At 45.4% G+C, this 13,865-nt stretch overlaps 1 protein-coding gene across 1 annotated transcript; it reads right to left on the bottom strand.

The window, feature by feature from the left end:
• Nucleotides 1-1,037: 1,037 nt before the first annotated feature.
• Nucleotides 1,038-2,356, bottom strand: LOC125556057 (uncharacterized). The gene is made up of 3 exons (XM_048718860.2): nucleotides 1,827-2,356; nucleotides 1,535-1,653; nucleotides 1,038-1,436 (listed from the first exon to the last, which is right to left on the bottom strand). Exons 1-3 carry the CDS (start codon nucleotides 2,125-2,127, stop codon nucleotides 1,263-1,265), a joined length of 594 nt encoding a protein of 197 aa, XP_048574817.1. The 5' UTR covers nucleotides 2,128-2,356; the 3' UTR covers nucleotides 1,038-1,262.
• Between the last annotated feature and the right edge of the window lie 11,509 nt (nucleotides 2,357-13,865).

Below are 13,865 nucleotides of genomic sequence, written 5' to 3'. Positions count from 1 at the left end.
GGCGAGACCGGATCCCGAGCGGTGGGCGGCCGGAGCAGCGCCGATGCGCGGAGCCACACGTGCGGCGGTGGCCTCTGCCCGACGGGAGCCCCGCTGGAGCTCGACTGGCGCTGGCGGGCATCGTTGGGCGGCGCCTGTCCGGCCTGGCAAGTGGCAACGGCATCGCCCTGACCCTCAGCTCTATCCAAGTGGACTGGACGACTGTCACTGGTTATAGTTAGCATATGTAGCAGATAAACTAAACAGTGCAGAATCACCAGCAGTGGTGCCGCTGTTGTCCTTGGCTGCCGAGTTTTTTACGCTCTGGAACACTGGAAACGCATGTGCTATCTTCCTGAAAATTCAAAACGGGCTCGAGTTCATCTGGAGCCTCGATCTTGCGGTTGATCAATGCAGCATTGTCGCCATCATTGACTATTAGTGGTACGGTTTGATTCCAGCAGCAGATTGCCGAAACACACGGAAATCTGCTGATTTTTGCAAGCGACGTGCCGTGCATGGTAAAACAAACAGCGTTTTTTTTTTTTTTTTTTTTGCAGTACGCTTCCTTTCCGCTCATGTACAACTCGCAATGCCGCATACAAACAGGCGAAATTATTGCCGGGAATCGTCGATTTTGGGAAAGCCCATAAAATTTAGGAACGTTAGAGTATTCATTAAAATAGACTTCGTCTGCTTGTGTCGTTTTCAACTCTTTTTTACAATAAACTCTTGCTTTGCTGCCCAATAGAAACGCTGCTTGGAAGAGTTGAACTTATTTTTTCTAACTTGCAATTATAGAACTAATTTTTTTCTAATTAATTCCTCATTTGATTTTTGAAAATTCTTTCAATACAATGAAAAAAACCCAGAAGGGTTTCTATTTAATGATGAAATTAAAATGGATAAATAGAAAGGGCTTTTTGGATTTTTGAAAAAATTCTAGAATGAAAGTCTTTATGCTCTTATTATTAATTAGATTTACTAACCTAAGTCGCGAGAATTTTGGGGAAATTCGGGTGTTTCATCAATTCAAAAGAGGCTTTGAGATTGCGAGGTTGCAAGCCACTCCATCGAAAGCACTCACAGTTTCACCACGGCAATAATTACTACAGTACACGAGAGATGAAACAAGCTTCGTTCCTATTGCTGCTGCTGCTGCTCTGGTACTCTGATTTTTACAGGTTTTTTCTTCTGGTCTGGTAGGTCCCAACTCCAAGCACTTTTATACTACTAAGAAAAACAAAAGAAAGGAGAAGAAAAGCGGATTGTTAATCCGGCGATTAGCTCGCAGTGGATTCAGAGATGCTACTGCTGCTCTGCCCCGCCGCGGCTTCGGAGATGCTCTGCAGGGACGGCCGCCAGTGCCGGCCTCTGCCGCCACCGGCCGGCTGCGCGCCGCCGGAGCCCCGGTGCCGGTCCTTCTCCACCCGCTGCTTCGCGTTCGCGTTCGCGTCCTGAGGAGGCAGGAGCGCGTATAGGAATCAGTATACTGCTTCGTGCAGTTTCAGATAGGAAGAGGAGATTATCACCAGGAGAATGGGGAGGCACTGACCTTGTCCGAGGCGCCCTGCTCCGCCCCGTCGCCGCGCCGGAGCTGGTCGTGCTGCTGCTTGATGGCCTCGCACCGCCGCATCTTGTCGTCCTTCCTCGCCCGCAGCGCCTTGGTCACCTCTGCGCAGCGCGACACCAACGAGCATCGATTAGAACTACAGTAGATTGCTGCAACGAACGGCGGAATCCAGGCGCAGAAACGCGCTGCTCCGCGCCATGGACGACAAGGAAGGCGAGCGCGGCGGCTATCGATGTCGATGGACGCAGTGAGGAGTGGAGGACTGTAGACGAACCTTGCGCGGTGATGAGGCGGTAGACCTGGCCGAGGTGGAGCACGTCCTTGGGCTTGAGGAGCTTGACCCGGGTGATCTTCGCTGCGGCGCCGGCGCCTGCGACGGCGGCCGCCGCCGCGGCCTCGTCCCCCGCGGCCGCCTTGTCGTCGGGGGAGAGGCGGAGGATGACGAGCGCGACGTAGTGGCCGGGGTTGGTCTTCATGACCTCGGCGGCCGGGGTGGGCCAGTAGAGGCGCTCCACCTTGCCGCCGGGGTGCTGGATGATGACCTCCGCCGCCTCGGCCGCCTGGCAGTTGCCCATCGCGCGCGCGCCCCCGCGCCTCGCTTCTGCCGGCGGAGCTAGTGGCGTCTGGTGAGCTCTGGGGGAGGAGGGAGGTGGTGGTGGAGGGGCAGAGCAGAGAGGAGAGGAGGGCAGAAGGTCACGCAGTTGCCGTTTCGAGGGAGGTGGTGGCGTTAAATGTGGTGAAGGGAAAAGGCGCCGGCCATGAGGAGGAGAGGAGGCCAGTTTTGGCTGCCTTCGTCTCGGCTCTCGTCTCAGCACACTGCAAAATGGCCAAATGGTGGAGCACCACTGCACAGACCTAGTTTTGAACATTTAAAGAAAAACTGAAAAGTTTCTCCCATGAATTTTTCAAAATTTGAGGGGTAGTGCGTTCCATGAAATATTTTTTGTGTATTATACTCTGGGCACTGCACATTCATCGGGTGATAAATCGATTAGATCAACCGCCTCGGCAGCCGTCTGATGCCACCCAAAACAGCCATCTGATTTACCCTCCCAGCCAACCGAGGACCTTCGCAACAGTTAGCTTGTTGCACTTAGGGGCTTCGCAACAAGGACCTTGTGGCAAAGGTTCACCGAGACAGTAGCGCTGCCCCGACATGGCCTGAGCGCCTCAGCCATGGAGCGCCGCCGGCCGCCAGAGTTGCCGCACCTCCTCTGACCCAGCATCCCGAGCAACTGCCTCTACTTCAGCACGACAACGATGAGCTCTCACACCGGGCACTCCTCTTGCGGTTTTTGGAACTGGATCTATGTTTCTGAAACATGCACCGTGTTGCAATGCATCGCCTCGTATGCTCTAACACCGGGCACTTCTCCGACGCTTTCTGCAACCTGGGATATGCTTTTGAAACAAGAGCCTTGTTGCAAAAGAAAAATCTTCACTGCCGATCCATTTTTCTTTTCTTTTTGAAACAAGACCTCTATTGCAGAAATTTTCTAAAACTAGATCCTGTTGCTGAAAAAAAAAACTTCAACACCCATCTATTTTATTTTCTGAAAATAAAACCTCTGTTGTAGAAACCTTATACGCTTGTTGCAAAAGAAACCCTACATGCACGGACTGGTGGCCAGCGTAATTGCCTGAGCGCTTGATCAAAATCGATTTGATAGCTACGCAGGAGACGGACTCTGCGCGTGCATCAGTCGGCTGAAGGAAAGCGTTTTCCTTATACTATCCTTAGGTTTGCCCTCACTTTAAATTGACTTTTCCCCATGAAAAAAAATACTGGCCGTGTCCAATGTGCAGAGAGCATGTACCACAGTGGTACAAATACTAGCTGATTGCACGCGATAACCTCCGTAGAAGAGACTGGAAATAACAATTACTAATTGTTTGTTTATATATAATACTGGTATGCCATTTTGGCTACCGAACGTGCGGGTAAAAGCGGCATGCAAACGACATCACACACACACAGTAGTCTACAAAAAGCTACTCCTACTAACAAACTGTTTGCCTGCCAGAGACCCAATGGCTTCTTCATCTGTTCTCACTCTAAACAATACAATATATTTTTCTTAATGAGAAGCAGAGTATAGACGAGGTGGCTGAGGAGTGAGGATAACAAGTGGTTGTTAGTAGGGTCACAATCACTTTACGACGGAGCTCTTTTCAGGTTTTATTATAACATATCATCTCCTCGATCAAATACTAGTAGCTTTGAATCATTATTAGCATGAGAAGAAATAGTGCTCGTCCGACTAACTCCTTTGGTTAGCACGTCGTCGGATAAGCAGTACTCGCTGTGCTCGCACCTGCAGCGGCCCTCAAAGCCGGCTCGCAACGGTCAGAGAAACCGGGCGTGACGTAGTATCTAGTTCGGCTTCGCATTTGTGCTTATCTGCTTCGTACGTAATTCTTTTTTTATTTCAAGTAGTAGTACTATTACACATTATCCGGCGGCTTCCCTCCTCCTTTTCATCATTCTTCATTCATACTACTGCTTCTTCCCGTTCCTTTTCATCACATCGTGTCAGTCCAGACGTATAATGGGAGGGATAAACCCCGAGCTACAACTCCCTAATCTTGATGCATTGTCCAATGGCCGTGGGTGGCCGAGTGGTCGGTCACTGGCTATAGCATAGGACGAGGGGATCGAGAACCTGACATGAGGCGGTGACGTGCCAGCAGTGGACCTTGTCATCGGGCCCACCTCTGAGCCTCAGATGCTTGCATGTGGGCCACCACGGCATGGGCACGCCGCACCAGGCCCCGGCCCGGCGTGTGCTGCAGCCTAGGCGTGAGAGGACGCGGTGAATCCGGCCGGGAGATCCTCTCACGCCTCAAACCACCTACGTGTACCAGCAGTACTACGATCTGTAGTAGCCACATCGTATATGTTACAAGGCCCTTCCTTCGACCCTTCCTTTCACTTCTTTTTGCAGACTGCTATCGTAACTTCATCTATCCGAGCGGCGAGCACCCGCAAGAGGCTAAATTTCATGTTTTGACTCTTTTTTCAAATCTATTTGAGATCTGATTCTAGTTTGAAAAAAATTCAAGATCTGACTCTTTTGCTATCGTCAGGGACCATCACAGTAGGATATAACAGCCTACCACCAAGGATTCTGGCGATAGGGTTGTATGCCCTACCACCAAAAACCTCCTAAGTATTGAAATAATGCGTGATCGTGCCTACCGTCAAGCACCTTGACGGTAGGGTTGTGCAGGCTACCGCCAGCCTGGTTGACGGTAGCGATGTTTCCTACCGCCAAAGTCCCTGGCGGTAGGCCGTTAGACCCTATCGCTATGGACTCTGGCGGTAGCAAAAGGGTCAGATCTCAAAACGTTTTCAACCTAGGGGCAAATCTCAAATAGGTTTCAGAAAAGGGTCAAAACACGAAATTTTGCCCCCGCAAGACTGCAAATTATGCAAAAAAGAAAACCACATGTGTTTTGAGATGATTTTACCAAGTGCAAGCTTGATATATTATTAAGACAATTTTTAGCCATTTCTTAGCAACACAATCGCGCGTCTCTTCTGAGTTGGCCTCTCTTGTTTATTTTTCGTTCGACAAAAATACGAACGTCAAAATTATACATACGTACTGTACATACATACCGGTTGTGGTGGGTAGGAGTACATGTGTAGAGCAACAAGGACAAGCTGTCAGTGTCACCGGGCATACAAAAAGAGGATATGGTTTGTACTGCTTTCGCTCCTAGTCGTAGGCAGGCAGGCACATCATAAGCACCCCCACTTGTGAATTGTCTACTATGTAGTATAGCAGTTTCAGTCATGCGTGCGCTCTTTTGCTCAAGCGTATACGAAACGCCCACCTGGCCCCGTTTATAGTACAAACCTGCCTCTCCTGCTCCTGTTCATCTCTACCCGTCTTACTCAATCAAGGCGGTGGATCGTGGATGTAGTACTTCCTCTTGTCCTTTTTACTCTGCACATTGAATTTGCCGAAAAGTTTAATCAAATTTATATTAGAAATTATTAGCATCTATAATATCTAATAAATATAATATGAAAATATATTCCAAGATAAATCTAATGATATTGGTGAAAAGTTGAATCAGATTAACTTCGGACAAACCTAATATGCAGAGTAAAAAGGACCGAAGGAAGTACTACACACAGTAGCAAACAAGTCAAGACAAATGAAATGATCTCCAAATGCTCTATATATATATATATATATATATATATATATATATATATATATAAGCTAGTACCTGCATTTCCCTAATGAAGCTAGGCTTGCTTTGCTGTGCTCTGATTTAAATTGCAAAACTTAGGGGCTTTTTTAGGTCTATAATTAGCACTCAATGCCTCATGCGCTGCATGGTCCATTATGCATGCCACTACTAACACGGAGCATCAAAAAGTAATGAAAAGCCCTGAAGCATGTATGTATGCAGTACACTGTACACATGACCTGATTAAAGGTGCATTTGTTGCTTAGTGCACCACTTGATGATCCATCCACTTGATTATACATTGGTTTGATTAAACTATGATGAGGAATCTGCAAATACGATTAAGACCAGCGCAAAGCCCTGATTAACCATAATCAAATCTGAACCGAGGGATTCATATACTCCTAGTACTCTACCCCTAGTGCTTCTCTTGCTTTCCAACCTTTGCACAGTGCATATTATTATAGGCCACCACAAAGATCCAGCGGATCATACCATGGTCCAAAAATTTAGGGTTCTGAGCAAAGGTTGGGTTGGGAGGAGGTCAACAACTTTGTTTGTTTTTGTTTTAGTTTAATTAGCCTTTTCGCCCTAACACCTGCGCCATTTTCTAGAAAGCCCATAGCTGTGCCCATTTGGCGTTGTTTTAGTAGGTAGTCCTAAAGCGTACTGGCACTGCACCATTTGGAGTATAGCAAATGAGAATGACTTGTCACCGGTACTATTTGATACGTATATAGATGTATGTATACATGTCTAGGAAATTAGTTAGTGATAACAACTATACTACTTTGTCTTCCTGGAGATTAGCTAGTATAACATTGACATCAAATAGTCCATTTGTAATACTGTCGCGCATTAGTTGCTAATCTGCAAACCAAGAGGTTGACACGTACGTACAGTACAAGGACTTGCTACCAAACGGCGTACTCATGATGTAGATGGACAAGTATTTTGATCATTTGCGCTTTTAAGTACTGATGTGTCCATTAAACGCACATTTGGTGAATTTTTTCAAGCTGCTTAAAGTGTAAAAATTATACATTTATTTATTTAGGAAGCAGTGCACAAGGGTGTGAACAGTAACATCATTTAAAATTGTAAAAATATATCAGAAAAATGATTATTTTTTCGTCCAAGATGCTTGAATGCGTGACGTCCATGCAAAAAATCATGATGTTTCAACATTTGAAGAGGTTGTAACAAAAAAAAAGCTATGAAGAAACTAAAAAAAATACATTGTTTGGGCTCGAATTTGTCATTTTTGCCTAGAGCTCCTCGGATGTCCAAACATCAAAAGAAATTGCACGCTTCTTGGACACTCAATCATCTTCGGTGCAAAAATAATAATAATCAGATTTTCCGAACTCTTGTATTACTATTTACTCAGAAGTTAATTACTGATTTATTCTCTGCTACTTATTTTTTATTCTGTGCTACTTAGAAAGGGCTAATCCGATTTACAAAAAACTTATCTTTTCTGTGAAAAAGAATTGGGAGGAAGCAGTCGCTTCATTTTGTCTTGAAGCTAGTGATTTTTAGAATAAAGTTTGGTTCATTATTATTTTAGTTTGCATTTGTTTTACCCAACATGGATTCTACACGAAACTCTAAGAAAATAAGCGTGAAAAGGAAAAAAGGAAACCATCTAAAGGAAACAAATGTAGAGGAAAACGACCCGTGTCACATGATTTCGGCATTTCGCAAGTGTGCACGCTTACGCGGCTGGGTCAAGATTAGCAAGCGGTGTGAGTGCAGGCAGGATAATGGAGCTAGCGTACCCGTGTCATTAGGTTCGATAAAATAGCATCAGCCCTGCATCGAATCGATAAGGTTTGGCAAGTGCACAGCCTGCTTTGGCGCTTTTTTTGTTGTTGTTGGCCCGTAAACCGTAGGACGATTGTTCCGAGCTTTAATATTGTACTGTTCTTTTTTTTTTGCGGGGATACTGTACTTTTTTTTCCCTTTGAAATGTAGTATGGCACTGTCACTATAAGTAAGCTTGGATCACACAAAACCACTGCCGCGCGCACACTCGATGCCCGAAAGAATGCTCCTCACGAGGGAGGCCGCCGTATTGTGTGTGATTTGTGTGGACGCGCTGCCTTTCTGCCCCGATCCTGTTGTTTTTTACTTCCTCCGGTCCTTTTTAGTTCGCATATAAGATTTGACTGAAGTCAAGCTTTGTAAAGTTTGACCAGCTTTGTAGAAAAAAATGTCAACATTCACAATCTGAGATCAATATCACTAGATGTGTCATGACTTAAAGTTTCATATTATATAACTTTAGTATAACAGATGTTGATATTTTTCATATAAATACGGTCAAACTTTGTGAAGTTTGATTTTAGAGAATTCTAATATGCAGAGTAAAAAGGATCGGAGGGAGTACTTACAGTGAGACGGTGGCGTGTCGTCCGCACGACTCTTGAGATGTTCCGTCGCGGGGCGTGGCAAAGGTCAGCGCCCCCGCTTTATACTACTACTACTACAAAATCTAATGTATACGCGTGCGTGCGTACTGCCTGCGGGGGGTAAAAATAATGATGGCTACGTACCAGTACCTTTCCACTTTGTACCGCCGCACATGCATGCAAATAATTTCGGAAGGAGCCCGTGGAGGGAGGCACTTTCCTGATTCCAAACACAAAACTTGCACCAGTTTTTCTGAACACGCGGCCGGAGAGTTCATCAGAACTCCGCACGATGCAGTTCAATTTTCGCAGATGAGGGAGGACAGGAAACCTACCTGCTGTTTGCATGTACTAGTAAGCATGCATGTGCAACCCACGTCTCGACTATTATTGTAAATAATACGTAAAATCATGTGTATAAAAAAGCTAAAGTAAATATATCATAATAATAGTGGAATTCACAATATTCTAGAAATGATATAATATAGCATTACATATAAGGAGCATAGATGCAACTAATCTACTTATTTCTTAACATGTTTTAGAAAAATTGTACAATGTCAGAAACCTTGTGTGCATCTTCATCTCGTTGTACATGAGTCAGTACATTAAAAATTGCTTCTTTATCTCCAACAATCACATGAGGATTATAAGGCTTTATCATGGAGTAAGTAGTACGGAAAGATATTGCATTATTTGGGTCTAAAATTGTACCCATCATCTCTCAGGTGAACGCCTTTTCCCATTATTATATAAGCGTGTCATGGTAATACTTGCGCAAGATAGTATTTCTTTACAGCGATAGTTTTGCCTTTAGTGATGTCTTTCAACGCGAGGTCTTCACTGACATAGGGGTGCAGGCAGCATCCGGCTTCATCCTATGAAACTATCAATTAGCTCATCACTGCTTTAAAATTTAACATATATTTGTACTGTGCTATTATCCACAAGCCCACCCCACTTGCATCCCTAAGTGACATGGTATGCGGCACATGACTTTTTCCATGCAAATCTTGCTATAAAATAAGATGCCACCATCTCAACATAAAACCTAGGCCATCTTCCCTTTCTTCTTCATTGTGGTGTTCATGAGCTGAGTTTGCCTGGATGGAATAACCTATCGTTAGGGTATTCCGAAAGGAGTGGGTGGCTTGAAAAATAAGGTTTCTTAAATAATAGTCTCCCTGTAAACAACGAAATGGAAACTGATAAAGATACTTGACAAATGAATATCCGTCATAAGACAGAGTAATGCCATTTTTTATTTTTTAATCAAGAAAGATTGTTCAACATCGTACTCCTTCCGTCCTAAAATAAGTGTCTTTGATTTAGTACAACTTTAGTACAAAGTTGTACTAAATCAAAGACACTTACAAAGTTGTACTAAATGAAAGACACTTATTTTGGGACGGCTGGAGTAGAATATTGTGTATTTTACACGCACCAATGTCCAGTAATGAAAATATTAGGACACATTACAAGGCCAAGCATTGGCCCACGATATTTGCTTGCCTCACATGTAACTCCGAAGCGGAAACATGAAGGTAATATTTGCTGGTGATGAGAAGTTTAGAACATAATAAAAAAGAGGAACCATTTTGCGCAACTTCTAAAAAGTTCTCCCATCAAATGAGCTCTACGGAAGAGGATCATGCATGATGTGTAAATCAATAAACAACCATCAGCAAGCAAACCTGAATGGAATGGAGATTGGCGCAATGTGAATCCTCTGAATCTCATTTGCTCAAGATTGAAGCCTAAAAGGAACAAAAAACAGATAATTAAGTTCAAATTGGATCTGAATAACCAAAATAAAGAAGAGAAAATGAATAAATTATGCACTAAATACAAAATGCATCCCGGTGTACCCTGAATATTTAAGTAGGGAACATGACAGGTAAACAAGTAAGGTCATTTACGTAGACCTATGCCAAGGATCATCATCACAGTTGACAAGAAATCAAAATCAAGACAGATTGAACTGTAGTCAGTTTGATTAGGTCATCTTAATTGAGTTTGAAAAACAAGACACACACTGAATTGTAACCAAAGCAGAAAGAAGACATATTAAGAAGTCACCTCAACCTCCCACAAGAGGCACAAAAATAATGTCCACTTGTTTAAGTCTGGAGAAAAATTAACACCTGGATCTGGCATAGAATGTTCATTCCTTCCAACTATTAGTGTGCCAATCCTTACACAAGAGTGATCACCTGAACATATATTTGTTCATGTTAAAGGCATCAACACAGAACATGATTTTCAAAGATTAGAGAGCTATTTCATTGGTGATTTAATCATCAGAGATAGATGGACACATACACACGGGTGATAATAGGTTGTTCCATAAATAAAAAAGGGAGGATGTCCTCTGCTCGTCTGCACAGAAATCGTCTCTCCTTTTCTGATTGCCCCGTCCATGCCTGCAACACAAATGTCAACCTCCGCTGTCATAGGCAGGTTTAATACAATAACAATGAAGGGCTCGAGCGTAGGTGTTCAACACAAACAATATTTTGAAAGAAATGTCAACCTCGTTGAACACTTGCATGGCTTTGAGACATAGGACACCACTTTCAAATTGATGGAGGAGGAAATGAGCCCAGCAAACACGGCATCAATGCCTTTCGCATCATCACCGTGGAGGATCACTTCATCAGTTGCTCGTTGAACGACTGAAGGGCTCGAGCGGCAAGCCAGCAACGTCTACTCCATGGGGAGGCAGATGGCGAGCGCCTAGCTCCTCGCCTTGGCCTTACGGCTGCCTGCACTTAAGGAAGGTCGCATCCCAGACCATCGCTCGAATCCTTGCCGCCTGCATCACGCCGCCACGGGGCGACGACCTCCGGCCACCTGCCCGCGTCATCGCTAAGCCATGCAGCAACTCGCGCCGGCGACACGCATGCGCCCCATCTCACGCCGTGGGAACTCCAGACCTGCGCAGCGCATCCCTTGCCTCCACGCCGCCCAAGGAGGCCAAGACGGAGAGAAGGAGCGGCGGCTAGGGTTCCCCCGAGCCCTGGGGTCGCGAGTTGGAGAGCCCTTTTTTCGCCAAGGAGTGGAGCGGTTGTGCGGGGGATGGCGATGGAGGCGTGAGAAGAGGCAGGGAGGAGGTTCACGATGCGAGAGGTAGGGAACGTGCGATGCAAAAGGTTTATTTGGTAACCGGTAGTAATTAGTGGGGCATGTTGTGCGGGGGTGCTAAATGCGTTTAGCATCAACCATGTTTTAGTGTTAAACATTGGAGTGATTTGGGCCATTGGATCAAATTGTTTGAAGGGATGCGATTGTTTGGTTCTCCGCCCTTTCGTCTTTTTATAGGGGTAGTAGATAAACCAAGACTGCTGAAATAAAGCGCCAACACCGTGCAGCAGTGCCGGAATAAGACTCTGCGAATTAGTAAGCATGAACAGGCTACAGAGCGACCTAGGAATCAAATGCATCACTGTGCCTCCTCGCTGACAGCGGGCTCGCCACGGACTCGTATTCTTATTCCAAGATCGATTTTTATATATTCCCGCGCTCCTGAAATGTACAGTAGTTTTCAACGACGCAAGCTTGCTAGTGACAAAACAGATACCTAACCCTGCCATTTGGCCCTTGCACATACCACACATGACCACGTCACAATAGCTTAGCTACCATTGATTGTTGTTTGGGTGACACAAGCAAGGGCTAGCTAGCTTCCCGTGTCATGTCTGGCATGGACTCTTCTTTCTTTTGGCCCCAATCCAAGTGGCCGGCGCCATCACCTTTCCTTTTCTTTTCTGCCGTCCTCTATAGTACCAACTTTCACAATGACATAATTGAAATATTGAACAATGGTTTACACGTATTGCTGTGCTCTTGTACATATCGGCCTTAATTCAAAGTTTCTCTACTCAGAGACTCCATCACATATTTGTTTTTTTAAGTCCATAACATGATTGATGACTTCAAGGACCCCTAAGATCGTATTACACCTCGTGCATGCGAGAATGAGCTTCTCACATACGTCCATCGTCTCAAAATAAGTGTCGCCGACTTAATACCACTTGGTTCGTCCCAAAATAAGTGTCACCGACTTAGTACAACTTCGATGGACGGACTATTTGTGTGCAGGTGGACCGATCTGAAGACTAAACTATCGGCCATGCGAGGTAAAAAAAAGAACACCTCGGCAGCTTGCTTGCTCCGGCCAAATAGCTAGCTAATGAAGACAAGCAAGTAGATTAATTAACCATTGATCCCATAAACATCTCTATCTAGCAAGCTAGCCTGCTAAACCAGACGTGCCACACAATAGCTAGAAGGCAAAACCACCTTTGAAACACGCACACACGAAGAAGTCTCCATTTTCAACACGTATTGCAGGCCAAGACTCACGGGGTGAGCTTCATCCATGTGACCATCTCCAACTAGTCCTAGTTAATCAGATTGCTCACCAGCTAGCCAGACGTCCTTACACTTGGTCTACTTGTACATGCACCATGGAGAGAGACACACAACACAAACATCTAATCATCTAATCAGCTAACCACTAGACTCTCTCTCTCTCTCTCTCTCTCTCTCTCTCTCTCTCTCTCCCTGTCTGTCTAGCTTTTGTTCCCATGCCCTTGTTTGTGAGCTGTGACAACAAAACATAGCTTGCATGCAGCTCGCAGAGGGCGCAGGAAAGCAGCTAGAGGCTGCCCGGCCGACGGGCACGCCACCCTCGCGGTTTGTGGTTGGCCTCCTGCCTAATTGTCTCATTAGACGACATAGATCCTCCCGCCTAAGTGCAATTGTCCCATGGATCCCCAATCACGGGGGGCAACGCAAGGACGCCGAGCGGAGAAGTGTTTGGAAAGCAAGCAACAATGGCGCGTCATCATTGACATGGATAGCCAAAGAGAATATATGTAAGGGCAGTGTTGAGCTGAAAAGCCATGAGCAGTTGCTGCTCCAGCTCACACACATGCCTTGCGTGGAAATTTCTGATGCAAATCCGGAACTAAAGTTGGCTCAAGGTGCCATGTTAAAATCTCCTTTTATTTGTGTGTTCCTGGATGGATGGACAGTGTCACTATGAGCCGACGTCGACGGTAACTTTCTAGTTTCTAGGCCGACGTGCAACACGTCGCAATTCGCAGCAGCTTTGCAACTTTTCTCCAAGCCGTGTCTATGTCCAGCTATCCACGGGTAGTAGAATGGAATGATGGGCACGGAGGAATCGTCTCAGGGTGCATGGCAAAAAGCCAAAAGGTGGATCCTGTCATCCCACACTAGTGCCTGTTTCTCTGCCTTTTTGGTCCTGCAGGGTGTTGTTTAGCGGTGACAGGTGGGGCCGAGCAGATGCCACGTCTGGTCTTGGAGTGGTCATTAGGGTTTGACCGGCCTGTCACTTTTGGAAAGTACCTACCGTACATGTTTAAGTGTCCGTGTCTATCCGGAGCTTTCTATCTACTACTGTACTATGACAAAATGAAGTTCAGTGATCAGGTAGGAAAATTGCTTCCTTTTGGGCTGACGAAACTAATTGCATGGGCATTAAATACGTACATTTTGCAACCATGGCAGATGAGGAAGCTAGCTGACCTGACCAAGTGTGAGCGTGTGACCTCATCGTAAATTTGCAGTGTCACTCCTATTGAAAGTACCTGTCATCCTTTTTTCATGGAAGAAACGGCTCATTGCATCATGGTGGTTGAGCGTTTCCGCATAGATATACGCAT

Source organism: Triticum urartu, chromosome 5A, assembly GCF_056163025.1.
Source record: "Triticum urartu cultivar PI428250 chromosome 5A, HENAU_Tu73, whole genome shotgun sequence".
In the NCBI taxonomy this organism is placed as follows: Eukaryota; Viridiplantae; Streptophyta; class Magnoliopsida; order Poales; family Poaceae; genus Triticum; species Triticum urartu.
The sequence above is the reverse complement of the archived record's forward strand: the minus strand, read 5'-3'. Positions and strand labels throughout refer to the sequence as shown.